Source organism: Cyanistes caeruleus, chromosome 1 (genome assembly GCF_971803275.1).
Source record: "Cyanistes caeruleus chromosome 1, bCyaCae1.hap1.1, whole genome shotgun sequence".
Lineage (NCBI taxonomy): Eukaryota > Metazoa > Chordata > Aves > Passeriformes > Paridae > Cyanistes > Cyanistes caeruleus.
This window is the reverse complement of record NC_141701.1, coordinates 59655962-59679789: the sequence shown is the minus strand read 5'-3', so window position 1 is coordinate 59679789 and position 23828 is coordinate 59655962. Positions and strand designations below refer to the sequence as shown.

The window sequence follows — 23828 nt, the reverse complement described above, 5'->3', positions numbered from 1 at the left end:
GTAATGTAACAGTAGTGTACTTTTCAATAACAGTGAGGGGTTTTTACACATAAGACATGCAGGACATGAACAGGCATTCAGTGCCATGAGCTTTAATTTGATTAGTACACACAATTTTTTAGAAATATAAGTCACCAAGAAGATAATATGGTCTGATTTCATCCTTTTAGTTAGACAGAATGAAATACAGCAAATAACACCCATACATAAGCAAAGGATTCCAATTACAAAGTCTAAGTCAAATTTTACAAACAAATTTAAGTGCACAACATAGTTCCTTCTATTATAATTTCTTTTTAAATCAGCCATGAAGCAACCATTATATTATCAAGTTCTTTTGCAGTGATGGAAGAGATTTCAAATGACAATAAAATGAGTATTCACCATTGAAAAGTGGAAAAAGTCTCTAAATAGTATATTTAGGAGTGGAAAGTACTATAAGATACAGAAGAGAAGTAAGAAAGACTGTTTACTTCCATTTGTACTCTACTAAACCACTGATAATAGTGTTGTCTTACATAAAGAGGAAGCAACTCTTGTCCTTATAAATTAACTAAATCTACTGAAAAAAATAATTTAAATATAAGCTTCTAGTTCAATTGACATTATAGAAAGCTTCTGGATGTGGCAAAATTAGCAAAACATCAGAACGCCCACATTCTAATGAGGTGTCTGTGATTAAAAAGACCCTAAATATCCACCTATTATTTAATCCATAGCTAAATGACCATGAGCCCTTTTTATGAACATTTAAAGCCTTATTCATGGTGCAGTTCTGCATTACTTTTACACAAATAATTTTTCCAATGTGGGATCATAATATAAGTATTCTTTGCAATCATGTTTCACACATTATTATCAGCTGTAATACTGCAGTGAAAATTAAGTCCATATTTGAACATCCTTGTTGTGTCTCATTTTGCCCCAAGAACAATTTCAACTGCCAGTAGGTTATTTCTCTGGATATTTCATAGCAATTTATACATAAATTTTGCCTTTTGGACAGGTGTCTGCAGAACTGGAGGTAAAATAAACCCTTTTATCATCAGAGGAGTTAAAAAGAATATTTAAATCTTTAACCATGTGAATGCAAGGAAATCAGAAAACACATCTCAGGATAACACTGTACAGTGATTGTGGCAACATAACAGAAATATCATCCTGCAAGGTTTATTACACACATGCAAAGATAAATACACAAATAAAAATGAAATTACTCAAGTCCAGAGGATTCTGTGTTCCTTATAGTAACAAACTGCCTACAAACTACTAACCATTGCCTAGGTAGATGTTGAAAAATAAATAGTTCCATTCACACATATGACTGTCTTCAACATTTGCTCTCCTCCTACCCTTCCTTCTCCTCTGATGTTAATAATTAGATTTCAATTTCAAGTTTTCAATCAGTGCATCAGGCCATACTATCAGGATATCCTTAAATCCATAGCAATTAATTTTGTCTTCACAGATACAGAGTTGTGGGAGTAGCTTATTTGTATAACTAAACAAGATGAATTTCACTTAAGGTGGCAAATGACAGAAGATAAAGAGAAGGCAGCAAAGGTGTTTCCTGCGACCACTATGATACTGCACAGATTTCAGATCTGAAATTTTTGAAATAATTTTTCAGATTATCAGATTTCAGGGTTGAAAGTAGAGAAAAGGTTTTCTTTGTATTCATTATCCAGTTGGGCTTATTAATGAAGGACAAACAAGTCTCTCTGCTCCTCATTTGTAGCACTGAGGGTAGGAGATAAAAAACCCACCAAATACAACACAGAATAAACCCTGCTCTGTGTATGTTATAGTAAGGGGAAAGTAGAAGTCTTTAAAACAACAAGGCCCACATTCACATCAGCCTTCCCACCTACAACTCTGTTGGAAGCCTTGCATGGCATGAAGCAAGCTGGGAAGCAGCTCTAAGTGGAGTGAGGTGCTGGTCTGACCATGTAGCATCCTCAACAAAGGTTGACCACTGACAGCAGGCTAGGGGGCCACCCCTCCAAAGGGACAGGATGCCACAATCAGAGTGTTGTACAACTATTGCAAGTGAGCAGAGCTCATGACAGGAGCATTTTTGCGGCTATTATTCCTAAAACTCACATAGTATATCCATAATTAGACAGGTTTATCTGTCACACAGCCTGTACAAATCTGGCCAAAATGTTGACTGCTCTGTAAGAAATACCATGGCAGATGATGTTTGTTCAATAAAGTATTAATTATAATGTTTCATATAAGCAAGAGGGAATTGAAAACTTTACTGTTAGAGGCTTTACCTTGTAAAGATTTCCAATATTTTCACAACAGGTTGGTAAAAAACTTTGATATCAATTCATGGAAGGAAATGCAGGTGTTTGTAACGGGCTGGCAGCCATCTGCTCATAGTTCCCATGGAAACAATAAATTGCTATGCATGAGTAATAGAGAGTGATTACATTTAGAGTAATTATCACAAAAAGTAATTAAGCAAGATGAGAAGAACATACAGCACCATTTGCCTTCTTCCCCTACCAATGGCAATCCACATGCCAGTTTTCAATCAGATTTCTTAATCATCATAAGACCTTTCCAGGCTGTAGCCCACTTGTGGAGTCATTCTTTATACATCTTTAGATGATCACTAGTTGACTGAATAATAGCTGAGTTTTGTTGTATTTTTTCCCTTTGTATCTGCATAGCTCTCATACTGAATTAATTACTGAAATGTGAGTGCAAACGGACTAAGGCCAGAAGGGGCCACTGCAATCATCAGGTCTTCTACATACTCTGTTACATGAGATGCATTTTCGTCCTCACAGCAGTGCTATCACTTGTCCATATTTTGAGATTTAAATACATAAAACCTTTCAAGAAATAGCCAGATGTGATTTGAAGCAAGATTACACTTGCTCATTAAGCAATATATTACACTTGCTCATTAAGCGTTCTAAGGTTGTTTGTACCCGTGGCTTAATGTCAAGCCTTCCTCTTAATTAAGATTCAACTATTATAGCCTAATTTCACTGTATGTGACCTTGTGAACCCATCCACTAGTTTCAGAGATGTAGAGCATCAGGTATTTCTCTGTCTCTGTACAGAGCAACGCAAAGCTGTTAGGGCACTTCTTAACAAGAGCCCCCTGCTCTGAGTGTACATCACTTGGCTTTGGTAGTGGGTGGCTGCAGGGAGAAGGTGCCAGAAGCTGCGTGCCAGAGCCAGTGCCAGCCAGCTCCATGATGGTACCACTGTTGGCCAAGGCTGAGCTCAGCAGTGACAGTGGCAGAGCCTCTGGGATGGCACAGCTGAGGGGGGTGGGATGGGGTATGGAAACTGCAGTGGCAGAAAGAGGTGAGGATATGTGAGAGAAACAGCCCTGCAGACACCAAGGCCAGTGAAGAAGGAGGAGCAGGAGGTACTCCAGGTGCTGGGGCAGAGGTTCTCCTGCAGCCCCTGGTGCAGATCATGGAGAGGCAGCTGTGCCCCTGCAGCCCATGAAGGTCCATGGTGGAGCAGAGATCCACCTGCAGTCCCTGGAGGACCCCAAGCTGGAGCAGGTGGATGCCTGAAGGAGGCTGTGAACCTATGGGAAGCCCACGCTAAGGGAGCAGAACCTGTGGACCCATGGAGAGAGGACCCTACACTGGAGCAGGTTTGCTGGCAGGACTTGTGATCCCAAGGAGCACCCATGCTGGAGCAGCCTGCTCCTGAGGGACTGGGTCCTGTGGAAATAACCCACGCTGGAGCACTTTGTGAAGAACTGCAGCCCATGGGAAGGACTCATATTGGAGAGGCTCATGAAAAACTGTCACTGGTGGGAGGGACTCCACACTGGAAAAATGGAAGTGTAAGGAGTCCTCCCCCTGAGGAGGAAGGAGTGGCAGAGACAGAGTGTCATGAGCTAACTGCAGCCCCCATTCCCTGTGCTGTTCAGGGTGCAGAGGTAAAGAAAATAGGAGTTAAGTTGAGCCCAGGAAGAGGCGAAGGGTGGGGAGTGGGTATTTTTGAAATTCAGGGTTATATCTCATTATCCTATTCTGATTTGATTGGTAATGAATTAAATTTCCCCAAGTTGAATCTACTTTGCCCATGACATTAACTAGTGAGGGATCTCTCCCTATCCTTACCTTGATCAATGAGTCTTTCCTTATATTTTCTCTCCTGCGTCTAGTTAGGAGGGGAGTGTGCTGAACTTCTAACAGATCTCATCTGGGGTATTTTGGTTTTTATAGAAAGTCCTAGGAAGTGTCTTTGTGAAAGCCCTCCCTTTGCAGAGCTGCTTCCTGTAGCTCAACTGCAGCACCAATATCCTCTGAATTCAGGATTCCAGGCCATTTCAGTTACACAGAGTTGAAAAATAAGCCTTCTGATTTTGTTTTTCAGAGTTTAAGACACTTTCCCAGGAAAGTAATTATAAGCATAAGTTGTTTATCACATTCCTTCTAAGAAACGCCTTTTGATGGACATTTCACATGACCAGTGTGATTGGGAAGGTGGTAACTTAATTATCCAATCCCTGGTCATTGTCAAAGATCTATAAATGCTGGAGGCGGAAAAATAAAGTTCTTCTTTTTTCTATCACACCACTGAGATGTGTTTGTGTGAATCATTCCGTGTCCTCTGTTGATAGAAGGTCATGTTTAGTTCACTGGCAATATCAGACTCCTCATCTTCCAGTACAATAATAGTTTTTTAAAGTTTGCCTCATGTTCTTAACTCCTAAATGTACAACTTTTCATTTTGCTATATTAAAACTACCTATTTGCTTGTGCTAAATTGTGAAATTCAACGTAAAGGAACTGTCACACCATCAGCTCCACTGTAAATGTAACAACTACAAGGCATTAACAATCATTTTGTATTTTCTTCCAAAATCTTAGTATTTACCTTCAACAAATTGGTAAGTTCTTGACAGGTGTTGCTAGAAACATCTATGTAGCTCAGATGATGTAGCTCCCAGAGGAGAGGTTTTATTTTTCTCAGCAAACTTTAGATGTTTATAGAGGAATGGAATGACCATGCAATGGAAATTGTACAAAATTTCCAATAAGAGAATGCTACCTTTAGGGAAATACTTCTATAAAATGAGACCTCAGCCTTCATCCAGTAAATGTATCTGGCCAAGGTACATCAACGTTTTTACAAATGTCATACGTGAAGGATTCTTTAGTACTGCACAGTGAAATTGATTAAGTGCACATAATTTTTAATCCATGCTGTAGCATTTGCTTTTGGCTTAAAAGGTTTTCATTAGGTGTAAAACTGATTATATCTTGGTTTCATGCTCAACCAGCTATTTTTACTGTATCGAAATAGCCCTTGATCAACATTAAAGCAAATATACACACAAATATGCATTGAGTTGGTTCGCTTTTTTCCAAAACTGGAGCCACATACAATAGGTTTGGACTTCACATCATTGAAGAATTCATAGTTTTTTCTCATATTCAAATAAATCAATCTGGCTCTATTTATCTGTCTCTTAAGCTATACATAAATGACAGAAATTTAAATCACACTTGAATAGGAAATATCAATGAATTCCATAAATTTCAATAGACTTCTTACAAGTCTGAATGGAGAACCGTGCCTCCTGCATGCAAGTATTTGAAAATAAGCAAGTATTTTATATCAGTTAAATATTCAACACCCAGTGATATCTAGCCATCATACTGTATTCAGTTTTACATTTACACTATTTTTCCCTGGAAGTTTTCCCAAAGATGTTGCTTGTATTTAATTTTTATGTAAACACTTTGTAAGGAAAGACATTTGTATCTCATATAATAGAGCCAAGAAGAGATGGTACAGACCTATTGGAACTATCCCTTGAAAATTCATGGAAAGTGCAATATATCTCAGAACAACTGCACACTACTTTACATGCACTATACATTGAAACAAACACAAATTCTTAATTTTTCCGTCTTTCACTTTTGCCCATGTACTGAATACAGAACATTAGCACAAGCTCTGTAAGGTACAAGCTGTTGTTTTCTCTGTTGTCCTCTTTTCACAAAATACCACAAATATTATTAGGTTCAATATGTCACATCACACTGTGACTCAACCACAAAGACAGCAATATCTAAAACAAGGTATTTGCAAAATTATTTTATAAAGAGATCCCTCTCCTTCCGTACAATGTGGAATTTAAAGCAAAATTCATTTCACTGTAACATGAAATATATAAAGCTTAATGTTTATCTCTTGGAGATAGTGACATTTTTGAAAATGGAGATATAATCAATTACAAAAATAATAAGGTTTGAAGGAAGAGATGCATGCATGCACACAAAGTAAAAGGCAATAAAAAACTCAAAGGACCATAATTTAAAAATATCTCATTTAAATGCCCTATCTTGCCCAAGATTAAATTGTTTTTAAAATACTCTTTTTTCTAGGTTTAAATTTAGAAAAAATATTACTGAAAAATTTATAAATACTCACAGATCCAACTAATTTCATCATGCAAAATATTGCAAGAATACTAAGACTGTAGATGGGAACACTCCACTCAACTACAAAATTTAAGTCTGCTCCTTATACAGTCATAATGTTTTTTTACATAAAATTTCAGCTAGTTTGGGCATATTTTTGTAATCTACTATAGCATGCAACTTTGTTACCAACCTTATATATGAAAATGTTTAAGAAATTCTACATTTTTTGATACAAGAATTTTAGACAATTATGAAGGATTACTACGTATCACATTTAGTACAAACTTGTGTTGAGAATAGCGTAGTTTAATGATTCAGAAGCAGCAATTAAGTGTCAGCTTCACTTGCAACTAATAAGATTCCTTTCTTCAAAATTAGTTAAATGGGAAACACAATTACCTGTGAAGTAGCAGGGCTGAGCATAAAGTTAAACAAGTCCCTTTATCTTTTATGCATGTTTGCACATATTCAACAGCATGTTGGCCAAGTGCCATTTAATTGGGGGGGTTTAGGCTATGGGTCCTAAATCTGATTTATATATAGCAGTGCACAGTGTGCATCTGGGTCCACATATATCTTGGAATTGTATTTTAGTCTTTATTAGTTGAAAAAGAGCACTGCTGTAATCTTTTCTATTATACCTCAAGCACCCTACTCTCACAACCACGCAGGGCAAACATGGCACTAAGAACCCTGGTGGAATAATTTCTTTACCTCTTATAATGAGAATTCTGTATCTTTTTAAGGCAAATTGGTGCAAGGCAGAAAATGCAATATATACAATGCAAACTTTGTTAGAAACCTTCTGCAGGATCTTAGTTTGAGAGAAATTTGTGTAAACGTTCCTGTTGCCTATTTTGTTTTGTACAGCGTAATATTTTCAAATTCACAAAACAGGTGTAATTCAGCAAGACTATTTCTTCAAACCTAGCCAGAGAAATCTTTTTTTTGCTCTTGCCTTTATTTCATGTACACTGAAATCAACCTTTCTGGTTAGAAAAAGATGTAAAAAAGCATACTAAGCCAGTCAATGAGGCAAAACTTCCGCTTAGCTTTCCACCAGAAACAACAATCCCTGACAACAAGCTCAGAAGCTGGAAGCAAATACTCAGTTGTAGGGGATCTTAGCACCCATTTCCTGATTTTCTACCCAAATCAGCCTTTTATTTGGTGGGACACCTTCCTGACCAAGTGTCCAGCTGCTCAAGGGTAGGACACAGCTCACAGCACACATGAACACTGCTTCTGTACTCATAACCTTCGTGTCACAGCCAAAGTCATGCTAGAGACACACACCACCAAAGGCATGTTTCAGGCAGGAAACTGAGCCTTAGAGTGTCAGCTGCTTCTTAAGGTTTCCCTGAAAAGTCAGGTGGAAATTTTATTGATATTCTCCAGGAATAAGGTGGGACCTCTCTAACAAGTTGTTTAAGAAATCCCTTCCCTCCTATTCCCTCATCCTAAAAACTTCAGACAGATGTAGCTCCATTACTATCGAGCACCTAGGCTTAAAATAATGTACAATTCTTCTCTAGATGAGACAATATACTCAGCTTGTTATTATAATTGTTTCTACAATTACATGTTTACATTGCATTTTTTAATAAAAACATAAAATAGTAATTTTTCAAAACAAAAAATATAATTTTCAAAATGGTAGAATTTCCTAAAATGTTGCAAAGTCAGCTGAAGTTTGATAATGCTTTAATAACTTGGGTGTTTGAGGTGTTGAGTATCTCAGAACTCAAAGGAACTTCTTTCTGTTCTGTTTCTGAACTTCAATCCTAGCCCAGGAAATAATTTCCTGCATAGATAAACCCTTCTTTTCCAACTGAGAGGTTTTTTAAATATATATTTGCATATATTTATATTTTTTGTTCCTAGAAATATCATCAAATGGTCTCTTCACATGAAAGAATGGACACAAACACCATGCATGCAATAGCATGTCTTTTAACACTATTTTACTGATTCCAAGCAGACAATACTGGCACATAAACATAGATATTTTTACGTGAGCTAACTCTCCATAGTTGATGTTCCACCACTCTGAATTTTTATTTTTTCTAAAGCAAGTCCATGGAGAAAAAGGAATATGAAAGAGCATCTGGCCAACACCACTTAACATCTTCAAAGACCAGGAGAGGGGTTTCAGGACTCTCAGCAATTTTACACACAATACCAAACCTCGGGGAGCGATGGGTATTCTGGAGAGCAGGCATGCCTATCAGAGGGCCCTTGGTAAGCTGGAAATATGGAAGTAACAGCTGTCAAATGCATGAAGATCAAGAAAGCCAAAAGCCAAGTCCTGACACTTGGACAGGGTGTCAATGCAAACCTGCAGGAAAGGACCCAAGGGCTTGTAAAGCAGAAATTAAATGTAAGTCAACAGCGTATCCTTGAAGCCATAAATGATGATAATATTGGGCTGCATTAGCAAGAACCAGCCAATGGGTCAAGAGAAGCAATTATTCTGCTCAGTGCTTGTGAGGCCACATCTGGAACAGTCAGAACACTGTTTTGAACACCTCAGTTCATGAGAGGGACGGATACGCTGAAGGAAGGGCAGTGGAAGGCCACTGACCCAGCCAGGGACCTGAGGAGAGGCTGAGAGCAGCACATGGTTTCAAAGGGGAAGGCTGAGGGGAAATTCAGTGGCCATCTTAAAATTACACATTAGTCAGAGGAAAGATTTCAGTACACAGTGAAAGGGCAGAAAGCAATGGTCACAGGAAATCCCAGCTGAGGAAGAGGAAAAGTATTTTAGTGGGGGTGATTAGGCACAGGTTGTTGAATTGCCATCCTTAGAAATGTTCAGATCTTGACTAAACAAGAAAGTGATACAACTCTAAGGGTATCAGTGCCTTGAGAGGAGGTCCAGAGGTTCCTTTAATTTGTTTTGCTCTGTGAGTCTACAGGTCATTAATTAAAACAGGTAAAATCATGTCTTAATCGAGCTAAAAGAATGTTTTTAAAGGAGCAAGTGTTTTTCCCTTATTTCTTTAGTGGTTTACCACCTAAAGGCATTTTAAGGAAATTTATAAAATTGAGGAAACTATTAATTTTATTTAAGAATTTGCAGAATTGTACCATTTACCTTATTCATTTTCCACTAATTTAAACACAACCTTCTTCATATTTGCAGTTGAAAATTACATGATATCAAGCTCCACCTACAACTTTTAAGGGAATGCTACCTTTAAATCCTTAAGCATTGTCTAGAGCTTCTTTACGAAACATAATATTTTAAAACACATGTATACATGACACATTTAAAACTGTATCTCCATCTCAAAGCCTCTGAAATTAAGGAAACATACATACACGTGCACATGCAGCACATGAAGAAAAGCTTCCCTCACTTAGACACAAATCCACATTTTGGTACAACTACATACAGGCCATAAAAAAAAGCCCCTATATAGTGTACACAAAATTTCAGTGTATAGAGTAAGGCAGCCATATGAAGTGGAAAACCAATCCATCCTTGCTCAGTATAACACATTAAAACCAGCTAAACAGAAAGAAATAGCATTCCTCTCTAAAGCAATTGCCTCAAGGTGTACACAACTTATTCCAGCTCCAAATCAGAGCCCATGTTTGAAAAGAAAAAACACATTGTCAAAACAATCTGAAGAGAGAACAAAAACTTTCCTCTTGGAAATCATAGTAGTCCAGTATTTATTATCTGTAGGACAGAAAATTTGTCCATTTTTCACTTTAATGGAGTAAGATGTCAGAAAGTTACCTGTCCACACCAACATCTTCTTCTTATACCTTTGTATGCTTAACAAGAATGGAGACACATCATCTCAACATTTTTTTCCTCAAATATCTATGCATGTCCAAGAGTTTTATTTGACAATGCTATCTAAGAGGGAAAAGATCAGCCCAGGTGTCTTTCATATGAGTTTCACAAACTTTGGTTACAAATGCAACTTCAGTACATTAAATACCAATTAGCTTTATCAAGATAAACCCAGGATAAAGCTCATTGTGCTTTTTTTTTCTTGATGTTCAGTTTACATAAAGGAAGAGCCAACATACAGGGCTTCTCAACATTCACACGTGGGTACAATTGGTAGAGGGTGGTGTATCTATCCGACTTTTATTTTCCTTAGCATCATTAAGAACTGACTCATTACCAATCTGGCATTTGAAGACTTGCTTGTAGGCCTTCCTAAAATTTTCAGAGAGAAATGCATATATGATTGGGTTCACAGAAGAATTGCTGTAAGCCAGGCAGTGTGCAGTTACCCTGAAGAGAAAGGAGGCTTGAGTCAGTGGGAAAACTCCAAATTCAGCCCAGAGATGGATCACATGATGAGGAAGCCAGGAGATGCCAAAAACCACTACCACCACCAACACAGTCTGTGCTGTCTGAGACAAGGAAAGGAAAACACATATGTCTGATGAGTACTCAAAGAATCAGCTTTAAACCTAGTTCAAAACTACTGTTTGGAGGAAAAAAAAAAACCCACAACAAAAAGTATACTGAGAGGGAACACACTACAATATTAGTTACTGATTTCACCCCTATTTTATTTATTTTTATTTATTACTTATTTTATTTTGCATAGTGAACCACTGCAAGGAGAAATCCAGCCCTGGAAAATGTCATAGTAAACAGCAAATGCACAACTTTCCTCAAAGGTAAAGAATGATAACTCCCTACACAAAAGCTTTGCTTTTCTTTTTTCTGAAGTGGTTCTAAACCTGTTGTAAAATAAGGACAACAGGGGTCTGTGGGAAATCTCATCCAGGTCTAATGATTACTAATATTTTAGTAATATTTAGTAATATTTAGTATAGCTTATAGTAAATAGTATATATAAAACAGTAAATAGTAAATGTATAAATATATAAATATATAATATAGTAATTATACTGTATATATATTCTATATTCTATATCATAATATATTATATAAAATACTGTATCATTTATTATAACATATATATTATATACAATGATATATGTTATAAAATATATAATATATGTAAAATATATTTACTATATTATATATTTATGTTTACTATTTACTATTTTTATTTTTTAATAGATATATAAAATAGTAAATAATAAATGTTTAGTAATATTTATACTAGCAATCTAATGATTACTAATATTTTAGTACAGTGCAGAAGAACTTTTGATGAAAATTTCAGGAGAGATTTATTATACATAAAGGCAGCTGATGGAAGAGCTTAGAGCTTGCACAAATGCTTACTAAAGTAAGCTTTTTGAAAGAATCTCCTTTAAGCACACAATTTCCACAGGGAGACTCATACAACGACATTCTGGGATACAATTAGTGGGGAAAAAAAAAATAAGGGCTTGAAATTTCTGGTGATTGCACATTATCAAAAGCAATCTGGATATTAAAGTTCACCACCAAACACTAAATTAAAATATGGAACAAAAAATATCCTCAGTGCTTCTTCTACACACCACTTCCACTATTTATGAGAGGATCATCAATTTCAGTAGATCCATTCTGAGCTCCAGAACCACTTGGGAGGGACCCTTCAGGTGCTGAAGGAGTTCTGTCAGGGCACAGTGGAATCTGTCAATATTTTCTTTAGCTTTCACCTACTTCAGGAACAGCAGTTAGTGCTTTGCAGTGGCCTAAGTAATTAATATCTATCCCTCTACCAAGTACCTCTTTCATTTAAATAAATCTCCAAGTGGAAGTCGAATAATAATTCCAAAGCATATTATGTCATGAGCCATTGTAATTACTATATTAACACATTCTAACATATTTTTTCAGGTAACTTCTTCACATCCAAAAGTAACCCAGTGGCCACAGAGTGATAAAAAATACTGAATTTTTTTTTTAAAAAAATTGAAAAATAACTATATTTTTTGCTACTTTCTTGAGCTTGGTCTATACTTCTTAACCTGAATAATGCTCAGTAATAGTTGAACTGACCTACCTAATCAGAACATGAGCTAGTGTAGAAAAACTTACAGGAAAAACATTTTGATTTCTGTGGCAACGGGCCAAAATAACTTATGACAGGTGCTGTTGTTGGTCAGTATAACCTCACAACAGAAAACAAAGGACATTTTATTTGTAGTTAATATAATTTTAGTCTAAAGAAATCGCCTGTTTTCACAAGCCATTGCTCTACTTAGCCCAATGAAGTTTAAATCAGTTGTTGCTAAAACAGCCACAAAGATATTTTGTTTTCCAGGTCTTATCAGGAGGAGGTGTTCTAAGAAGACTGCATAAATTAAGAGCAGTTTATTCTCTAACTGATGCACTCAAATTTTCAGTACACCAGATGCAGTATTACTTCAAAAGAGGCATATAACTTCCATTAGTTCCAAATTCTAAGAAAAATTAACCAGGAAAATCACTGACTTTCAACAGGCTATTGGTGCACCTGAAAGAAGAGGGTGCCAATATGCCTCTTGTAATTTTACTTAAGGTATTTCATATCTGCAGAAGAAGCAATTTTGTATTAGGAAACCTCACAATATCTGCTTTATCCCATTGTTCCTCCTAAGCATAACTTCAGAGTTTACTTTTCCAAAATCATCACTTTGTCTTGCAAGCAAGATATCACTAAAGCTCTTTTTTCCTACGTGCTTAGGGTTTCTTTCCAGCAAATAAAACCAGCTTGAAGTATATGAGGTTAACATCAATGCTTTGTGAAAAAGCATTGACAAAAAGCATGACAAAAAGAATTTAGGCAAATTAAATTTAGGCAACTTAATATTCTTCATTATTTCTTTTTCCACACATGCCACAAATTTATTTTCCAATTCTCCTGCTAGAATGTTCATAAAGGTTTGAATAAAGCTAAAAATGTATAATTACACCTGAAATGCATTCTTCACAAGACAATAGAAGGAAAAGAAGAAAGATATGGTAACCAAAGAGAGTACTAACACACTGATGAAGACAGGATAGCTTTGAAAAACATGAGTTAGGCCTTAGGTTTAGAATCTCATTTTCTAAGGCAAAAATAAAAAAAAATCTGGACTGCTTTTTGGTTTTTTTCCTCTTTGGCTACTGAACCCTGATACATTCAAGCAGTCTTGATCATATCTGGTCAGATCTGAAATATTTTGAGAGTCAGTGGTTAGAGGAAATGCACAGATATTTCCAGTTTGAGAATAATTTAGATGAGAGATGGCAATGTACAAAATGTCTTTGAAAACTATACCTTTGGCCTTGACAACATTAAATGCAAAAGTATATATGCTAAGTGTTTTACTGAGTCAGGGCCACAATGCTTGTAATTCTAGGAATCAAAATCTATTGAGGAGGATATTTTAAGAAAAAATAGAGAATGCATAAATAAGATAGTTCTTACTCCCTGTTGAGTCCATGTATATCTCATTTACTTTGCAGGCACTCTCTATGCCCATATGAAAGTAGTGATCAGATCACATGAAGAGCTGTAGCTAAAGGGCTTTTTTCCTCCATATCCATAAAAAAAGAATTTAGTCAAATGATCACTGTGGTCAAATCTGCTCAAAAATCACAACCACATTATATTAACTGAAAAATTCTCTATTTAAACACATCTTTCAAATATTGTTCATGATTTCAAATCATGAAGCTCATATTCTTCTTTAAATAACTTTCAGGATTCTATTTGTACCCAGTACATAACTTATGTCTTGAATGTAGGAGAATAAAACATTGTGTGGAAAATCAATAGAAGAACTGGAGAATCATTACAAGCCTCTTATTGAACTCCTACTGGGAAGCACAATAAATTTCATTTTAAAGGTTCCTCATACAACCTAGGAATTTTTCACTGAAATGTTACAAAATCAGTTAGTTCAAAAAAAACCAAAACACACCCTTGATTTAGAAGTCAGGGGAAATGCCTGTGAGAAAAAAATGTAGCACAAAAGACAGGTTGCTCTCCTGTGCCTAAATTTCAGATGTTCTGAAGTTCCAAATATGAGAATCTCAAGTAATGGCTTGATGGAATGAGAAGGAAAACTTGGATCAGTAAGGATTCCTATCTGCCAAGTTCAGAGGGACACTAAATATTTCATCAAATACTTAATTTTAATTTCTTCTCTCTGTTACATATTTAGCAACAAGTATCAAATTAGCTTAGCCATAACACTAAAGTACACACACGAGTGTTAGTAGTGAATGCAACATACCTTTTTCTTGGATGCTTCTGACTTCTTTGACATGTTTCTCAACTTCTTATGCAGATGATTAAGAACCTGAAAAGATTAATTTGCATCTCTTTATCGTATTTCCCCAATTTTTATTCAAACAAAATTCAAGCCCATGTATCTTTGTGTGCTGTTGTGCTTTCCAATACTGCATGATTCACTAACAAACATCACTGAACCAGCATTTCAAACATGAACAGTAATAAAACCGAAAGAATTCCATACGTGAGTCCATGTGAACCAACAAACATGAAGCTGACCACAACTGAATTCTTATAAAAATATTCAGATGCATCACATAACAAATACACATCACAAATTAACAAGGAAACAGAAGGATACCTATCTTGTGCATAGAATTAGCAATCTCTTTTCTTTCATAAAAAGTCACAGACTGTTGGTTTAGAATGACCTTTAGTGTGTGTAACATAAGAAAACTGTATTTTTGAGTCAGAGCTTTTCTGAGTCACACGCATAATTTGCTTCCTTCAGATGGATGCTTGATTAATATAATCAAGACGTTGGCACTATTTGATCTTTGAAAGAAGCTTAGGCTTTCAAACATCATTTATACTAAAATGAGAGGTGGCACACGAGGCATGACACATGAAGCATGACCTTTAACAACAATGTGGTGATACTCACCATGTGTCTTTCACAAGCAAATTTTAAAAATACGTCACAAAAAAAGCTCATCGTCCAAGCGCAGGGTCCAAATTTTAACATAATTATTTACACGTAAGGTTTTGGATAGAGGATCTTGAGATGGGGAAAGGGGTCCAAATTCAGATTCTTTCATATCATCTGGGGGCATTTTTTCTGTGTTCTTTGGGGTGCACAGCTAACCACTATCAGGACAGACATCAGTCAAGATGATCCAGAGACTTAATCCCACTCTGGCATCTGAGTTTTATAGACATACATATTGAATTAAAAGAAGTGAGATGGAATTTGTGAATATCCAGAGCTCATCAGCAGACTTTGTGTTTCAGGTATCAGCTCTTATCTACCAGAGAACCACCACCAACAATAAAAATAAGAAATTACTTATAACCACTTAATATTTTAAGCGCAGTTCATTTGTGCCTGTCTGTGCACTACCAAGTGCACCCTGAGTGCACTTCCTATTCAGAAACACTATCCAGGCCACTTCCAGGGGCTAAGCCAAGCTAAGAAAAAGCAGGAGAAAAATAAATGGGCTTTCCCTGAGAAAGTTCCATTTTGATTTCATTTCTTTTTTCTTCAGTATGAAGAAGAATCAAAGGAAAGGACAGAACCCCCAGAAGAACACAGAGACAACCATCTGGCTCACACTTCTTATTCACCTCCCATCACCCTGTACAGACCAGCTGAATTGCTGAGTCCATCAGTGAAAAACATAAAACTAAAGGGCATGGGAGGAATGCAATTAAACTCATATCCCATCACTGCTGCTTCATCTATCATACCCCTTCACATAACTTACTGCAATGAGCTGTTTCTACTGGACCTTTGCAAATCCCATCATGTGCCACATAGTGGCTGCACTGTTCTGTGATTCTCCCTCACAGCCCAAAACTAAAGTCAGATAAACTCTTCCCAGAGATCAGAATTGCAAAATCTTTTGTAAAGTTACAAACATTTTTTTTCTTCTGTTCTGAAACTTTTATCCCGAAGTTTTGCATTGTATCTCTGTCCAGTTCAAAGAAAGATGCAGGAGACAAAAGAGGTAAATTGGGTACTTGAGGGGGTTGAGAGGTGGTGGTGGTAGAGGATTTTGTTGTCACTTTAGATTATAACCTTCAAATTAACCTTCTCAGCTTGCCCTCTTTTGGATTTCATACACATTTCATAAAAGATGTATTTGCAGTGAAAACATATTGGCTCCTCACAGTATTGTACCAGATGGCATGAGAAGTAGCAGAAAGAGAAATAGGAAAAACGCAATTACTTATCAGCAGCAGTGGAACAGCTCTCACAGACTTACACAGAATGCCATGGAGTATTAAAAAAGAGCCATGTTTATGCACAAACACTACCAGGCAAATCGAGGACACTCTCCCCACTACCCTGTTCAAATTGGCTCTTCTCTGGGCCAATGAATAATCAATTGTTCCTCTAACAACCTGAATGAACAATAATTCTACAATGTGCCTCTTAATTTGTCTCAGGCTATTTCTCTTAAGAAATTATTTCAGGATACCCACTAATACATTTGCATGTGCATTCTTAACCCATGGAATGAAATACTCAGCTTGCTAAAAAATAGGTCCCAACCTGGGCTCATAAGATGTAATATTTTCAACTCCAGCTTTCATGTACCTGCTGTTCAGAGATCAGCTTACCTCTTTCTGGAGATGAGGGTGGGGTGCTGTGGTAAGAAAATTATGTTGTGGTGTAAGATATTGTAAGGAGACTTGTAGGATCTAGTCTGGTCCAGACCATATGACCACAAGTACTACTCATGACATGTGGTAGGCCCTTGGTTTTGCCTACAGATTTCTCCTTTCATTTTCCTTTCCTTTCCTTTCCTTTCCTTTCCTTTCCTTTCCTTTCCTTTCCTTTCCTTTCCTTTCCTTTCCTTTCCTTTCCTTTCCTTTCCTTTCCTTTCCTTTCCTTTCCTTTCCTTTCCTTTCCTTTCCTTTCCTTTCCTTTCCTTTCCTTTCCTTTCCTTTCCTTTCCTTTCCTTTCCTTTCCTTTCCGCACCTTCCCGCACCTTCCCGCACCTTCCCGCACCTTCCCGCACCTTCCTGCACTTTCCCTTCCCGCACCTTCCCCTCCCCCTCCCCTTCCTTCTTTCTCCTTTCCTTTCTTCTTTTTGCTTTCTTTTTCTCTCTCTTTTTCCCTTTCTCTCTCTTTCTAAACCAGTTTTTAATTATTCTTTCCCCCCACTTGTTTCAGAAACTACATTTAAGATTGTTCGAAGCCCTGACTGAGGACTTTGACCAAATCAAGCAGAGAAAGAGATTTTTTCCACTACAGGATTAAGGAAAATAACTTCATCTATGCCTATTCACATAAGTCTACCAAACATTGTGAAAGACTGAAGTTAAAAACAATGTTTGCTGTCTGGCATTTCACTGACTGCACCCTCATTATCATCCACTGGAAATCATGCAGAAGGAAAGCTTGCACAAGGTCACTATCTAGTAAGAATGAACTGCTTGTTTTATGAATAATGTAGGCATTAAATTCTGAACCACCTTTGTAGTATGAACCTGATTGAAATTCAAGTGCCATTGCCTGCAATCCATGTTTTAAAGTAATGCTGCTACTTCTATTGTCACAAGAGATCCTTCACCCTCTTTCAAATGGGTGACTAATGTGTCATACCTTTGATTTGTCTCTTTCAGTGCAGTTTAATAAAGTTTTCCCCTTGCTGCTTAGCAAAATTTAGGATATAATATCCAAAGCCAAATAAGCATGTATTTTATGTTGAGCCTCTTACTTTTTATGGCTTAGTTTTAACCAAGTCTGTAAATCATACACGACATGAATTCAGAATGTTCAGAATGATAGATAATAATGGAAACATTCTTAGGGCAAGACATATTTGTTTTAAAGAAAGCTTTTAACATTATACATCTATAAAAGGAAATGTTTGCTAATAATTACAGGTGTCCAACCAAAAGGTTTGACTGGAAGAGGCCTGACTTTCAAGGAGTGAATCCTTGAAAAATGGAGGTACCCAAAATTAGTTGTAACACTGCACAACCCTGGCAGATGTCAACTGCTAGAAGCTGACAGGGAATCATTTATCACTTTACCCTTTAAGGACACATTAGTGAGCAAACGTTGCAGCACTGTTATGAAACACATACAAAAAGCCAGTATTACAAAAATACGGTAAGTACAGTGATAAGCAATAAAAGAGTCGGAATACAAGGAATACTGTAAGTATGCAGTGCTGAGACTCAGCTGATCACTACATAATCACTGCTCCTCCCTCTGATGTAGTAAGTTTCTTTCAAGAGTAGTTCTGTGAGGCAACTGGTTTCCTGTGGATTTGTGACTTCTTTACTGTGTTCCTAAAAAGATGTGTCTTCTTCTCTGAGAGTTGATAAGACCTCTTCCTTTATGGCTTGTCTGGTGTTTAATGCAAACTGACTCTTTAAAATAGAGAGGATAATGGAGACACTCCACCTTCTTCATTGTCTTCTGTTTTCACAGAACTAGGAAAGCATCCTTAATTCTGATATTTCCACTCCTCTAGGAAAAATTTGCATTAAAACGGAACCAATGTTACTCGTGGAAGAGAGAAAAGAGATATCTGTACACACAAGACAGAGCATGATCTCATAAATCTCTACCTAAAGAGCATATATGACATGAGATATCTTGGGAGGCCACTGCTTCCAAATAACCTGGCGTACTTCAGCACTTCTGTACATTGTAACAGCATTGTTATCCATGGGCAAAATACAAATCTCTGCTAATATGATATAAATGTGAGAGAGAGAAAGAACTTGGCTCCCTATTAGAGTGCCTAAAAAATGAGACTTTCAAAACCAAAAGTTCAACTGCAATTTGTTTATGAAAGAAACAGAACTGCCTTAAAGGAGTCTAGAAAAGGCAATATATTCAAATAGAAAAATGAGTCTTCTTTGTCTTAATTTACTGTAGCAGAAGATTGCGTTATCTCGCTGATCCACAGTTCATGAAAACCACTGAAGTTCATTAGAAACTAATGCAGAGATTAATGTCTCCTTTGAAGGCAGGCTGAGAGAGTTGGGGATGCTCAGCCTGAAGAGAAGGCTCCCCTGCCCCAAAGTATTGCAGCTGGAGGTTTGTCAGTGGCTCCCAAAGAGGGCAGGAGCGAGTCTTTAGCTGCGGGGTACAAATACCTTTGATAGCTCTGTACAAGCCACGGCACTTTTCAGCTTGTAAACTGATTGGGAATATGAGCTAGCTCCTAGCTATCTTCTAAAATTCACCCTGTCAGGTTAGCTCCTCCAGCCTGACACCACAGCAAGCAGGATCACACATGCAGGCTCAAAACACATCACAAAGCCAGGGTGAGACCCTAGCCAGGCAATAGTTTAAGCACACAACTTTATTGTAATTTCAAGTGGCCTTGATTTTAGTACTTGATTTTAACTAACTCCTGGTATATTTTTCACATAGAGTTGGTTTTTTTTTTTTTTCTTGGAGGTTATTTATTTATTTTTTAAAACTACATATTAACACTAATATTGAGAGATTTACTTCTGTGCAGGTGCTTTGTAATGACAGAGTGTGTTTTATTTACTATGCATATATTTTGGTTAAACATATTTGCTTTTTTCATGCCAACACTGTACAGGACTATGCTAATTTTGGAAGATTTCTTTTTAATCTTCTCTCATATAATTAAACTTCGAAGGCCAGTACTTTATGCTGAGACTGAAGATGCTTTGGCTTTGAAAAAGGGAAGAATTTGTAGCTGAAAGCCCCTGTGCATGCATTCTGTAATGTTCTCCCTGCAATGTGCAATACTTCTTTCAAACTGATGCTCTATCACTAAAGCTCAGTCATATTCACCACCGTAGATGAAATACCAGCACATTCATTCAGGGAAAGCAGGGTTCAGTTTATGTATGAAAACTTGTGTTTCTTCTCCATTTGCCAGTTGGATTTGTTCCACAATGAACAACCATTTAGAAACGTTGTCCTTTATGTTCTGCGTGCCTTTGATTCAGAGTTGGACAACATTATATCCTCAATTTGCACATCACAATTAAGCTGATGTAATGTATATAAAACTGGGAAGAACATAAAATTACTTGTTCAAATTAAATACTTCAGGTACATCTATTGAACTTGCCAGTTGAAGAACTGACTTAAGCAGTCCTTATTTGCAAGAGCAGTCCAGTCCTCTCAAATGTAAAGCACTGCCTAAGGAGAAATCCAGCGACTGAAGGCAGCTGGCACAGAAGCAGCAGGATCTCCGACTAACTCAGCAGGTAGCAGCTGGTGCTCCAGATCCTGTTCAGCAGCGAGCAGAGGATCATACGCTGAAGGCTGCAATTACTCCAGAAGAATGTGTCACTTTGCTTAAGCATAAAAGTCCTTAAATACCCATATTCAGACACCCTTAATTACTGCTTTTTCCTACCTGGGTTCTCATGCCCTGTTCCTTAGAATCACCTGCCCTTGCTGTAGTCAGAGGTAACTCTCTCATCAGCTTTAACTGGGGCAAGACATGGCACCACAGGGACCAGGCAGCATAATGCACATTTTACTCTTAGCACCAAACAGATACATTTTGCCACTTTCAAGTGCACTGTGCATTTTAAAGAACCATAATGCTTCATCTGAAGCCTGAACAACTTGTTGCTTTGTTTTACTTTATGGAGCCAAACTCTTCACACAGCACTGCAAGAAATTAGAAGAGTTACGGTGACAGTGAAAGCAGCAGAGCACTGGGGCTCTTGGCATTCTGCAACAAGAAAATCTGACAGAGAGATCCCAGTAATCGCCAGACCAACCCCCCCACTCAGCCCATGCAATCCCTGTTCTGACCTCTCTGTGAATATATGCTGTACCCCCCTCAGACATCCCTCAGCTGTAAAACCTGCCCTCTCCCTTTGTGGCACAAACTCACCCCTGCTCCTTTTTCTCCCAACAGTGCCAAGTCCCTCCACATGCCCAGAAACGGCCCTACGGCTCACGGACACCTTTTCCACCACCATTTTCCCCCCCATCCTTTTACATGTGCCCCACCTTGGCATAGCAGAAGGAGATGAGCAGCAGCGGGAGCAGGTAGCCAAAGACGAATGTGCAAATCACGTAGACCTTCTTGTGGCGTGGGTTGGGCCAGAACTCCCAGCAGAAGGTCTGGTTGCTGGTCTCGCGGTGGAAGATGCGCTGGTGGTGAGCCACAGGCGAGGCCATGGCGAAGGAGAGCGCCCAGATGAGCCCCACACCCAACATCGCGTTGCGGGGAACACGCAAGGCTGAGGAGCGGCGCGAGTGCACGATGGCCACGTACCGGTCCACAGACATGGCCGAGAGCGTGAAGATGCTCACCAGCATGGAGATGGTGAAGAAGTAGTGGATGAACTTGCAGATGAAAGCTCCCAGCACCCAGGTGGGCAGCACGTAGACCGTGGACTGGAAGGGGATGCAGAAGAGCAGGTAGGCCAGGTCGGCGATGCTCAAGTTGAGGATGAAGATGTTGGTGGTGCTGCGGCGCTTGCCCGGCTTGCTCCTCGCCAGCACCGTAATCACCAGGGTGTTGCCCAGCACCCCCAGGGTGAAGATTAAACCGAAGACGATCAAGGTGATGAAGTTATCGATGCCGATGCCGAAGAGGGGCTTCCCCTCGGCCTCCGGCAGCCCGGACAGGTTGAACTCCCCGCGGGGCGTCTCTGCCGCGGCTCGGGACAGGTTGAGGAGCGCCGCCGCGGGCTCCGCGGGCTCCATCCTTCCCCTTGCGCGCCGGGCAAAGTTTCCGCGGGCGGAACGCGGGGCCGCCGCTTCCCGGCACCGCGGCGAGCCCGGGGCGGCCGCCCCACAGCGCCGGGGAGGGAAGGGCGGAGGTGCCGGCGTGGCGGGGAGCGGAGCCGGCTCGGCAGCCCCGCCGCCCTCGGCAGCCGCGCTCCGCCCGCCCCGGGCCCGGGGAGGCGCTCCGGCCGCGCCCGCCCCGCCCGCGGAGCCTCCGCGCCGCGTCGGGAGACTGAGCTCCCCGGGAACCTCTCCCCGCAGAAAGGGGAGGTGGGGTTTGCTCGCCTTCTTTATTTCCCCCCGCCTATTCTTCCCTCCCTTCGGCTTGCAGCTCCCCCCAGGGCGGTCCTCTCCCCGGAAAACTTGTCTCTGGTCGCTGCCTCCGCTCCCAGGGAGGCTCGGGAGCCGCGTCTCCCAGCAGGGCAAGGCTGGTCCGGCCGGCTTTCAATGAACTGGCTCGGAAAGACAGAAATAATGAAGCGCCTGCGTGAAACCCACCTCAACAGGTATCCGGCAGCAAGAGTTGCTCCGGACTGAGCGCCACCTGTGCTCACTCTTTTCACCACCGCCTTCCCAGCTTTCCATTAATCACTCAGGATGTCAAAGGACAAAAAGGCGGCAGACATTGTCACGCCTTCCTATTAAAAAAAAAAAAAAAAAAGAAAAAAAAAGAAAAAAAAAAAAAAAAAGAAAAGAAAAAGAAAAAGAAATGGAATAGGAAGTCTAGCCTCTTTTCACTGCCAAATCACGGCGTTGGAGAGCTCCGTGCTGAGGGCCCCGGGCTCCCTGGAGCCGGGCAGCCGCAGGCAGCGCTGCACGGGGCCGGAACGGGAGCTGATGGAAAGCCAGACCTGTGAGAACGGCACGGAACACAAAACTTCCTCCAGCGCACGGATGCCAGTTCGTGTGAATATTCCCACCGGCACATATAGCTTGCGAACGAAACGGGTTTGCCCGAGGGGGTTTTTGTCCATTTGTCTCCGAATTGCCAGTCAGTGAGCTACAGCTGGCAGCAGCGGTGACCAGCAGAACTGCCCAGATGTGCTGTTGGAGGCACCGAGCTTCTGTTGATATGTTTTTCACTCTGCAGTTTGGCGGGGTTTTTTCTACCTTTCTTTTTGCTACTTACATTGAAGCATCTCAGCAGCTGCACGTCAACTGACTGCAAAGCCATCGACTTCTGCATATCTAGATTTTAATTAAACTAATGTATGGTCTGCTCCATCAGGTCCGAAGGAACGCATCGTGGGAGAGCACAATTCAGTTTATATAGATCTAAGAAACTTTTATTTGGATTGAGCTGGCTTCTACACCTGCTGTAACTCAATTATGAATTTATAAATATATCAAGCAAAAATAAACTAGTAGAGATTCCTCAAGGACTTGGGTTGGGAATTTTTTGTAATGTGCATTCTTTATAGTTTTGTTGACATGTTTGATTACTGTGCAAATCTACGAGTCTCTACTTCTGCAAGGGATGTGAGAAAGAACACTGTTAAACATTTATATGATATATCAAATATCACACACTTTTTGGAAACTCTCTGAGTATAATGTGAAAATTAAGAGCAGTCTATCTATTTTCCTAGTGTTGCTGATGCCTGTGTTTGCCATTCCTTCATGTGGTTAAGGAGATACAAGAAACGTTTTGAATATGACTGATGGTTTGCTTTTGAATTATGTCATGTTGCCAGACACCACTCGTTTTCCAGGATGTCTGGAGTGCAGCCCTGATTTTGATGAAGCTAATGCAATTCTCCATCTGATATGCTGCTGGTCCTCACCAGTCACACTTCTGTTCTCTTGTAAAATAATATCTTTTGTGCAGAATAGCCTGAAAGGTTA

At 39.2% G+C, this 23828-nt stretch overlaps 1 protein-coding gene across 1 annotated transcript; it reads right to left on the bottom strand.

Moving 5' to 3' along the window:
• Positions 1-8359: 8359 nt before the first annotated feature.
• GALR1 (galanin receptor 1) lies at positions 8360-22189 on the bottom strand. Its single transcript, XM_086894721.1, has 3 exons — positions 21261-22189; positions 14562-14627; positions 8360-10802 (listed from the first exon to the last, which is right to left on the bottom strand). The coding sequence occupies exons 1-3, from the start codon at positions 21960-21962 to the stop codon at positions 10485-10487; spliced, it is 1086 nt and encodes a 361-aa protein (XP_086750847.1). The 5' UTR covers positions 21963-22189; the 3' UTR covers positions 8360-10484.
• Between the last annotated feature and the right edge of the window lie 1639 nt (positions 22190-23828).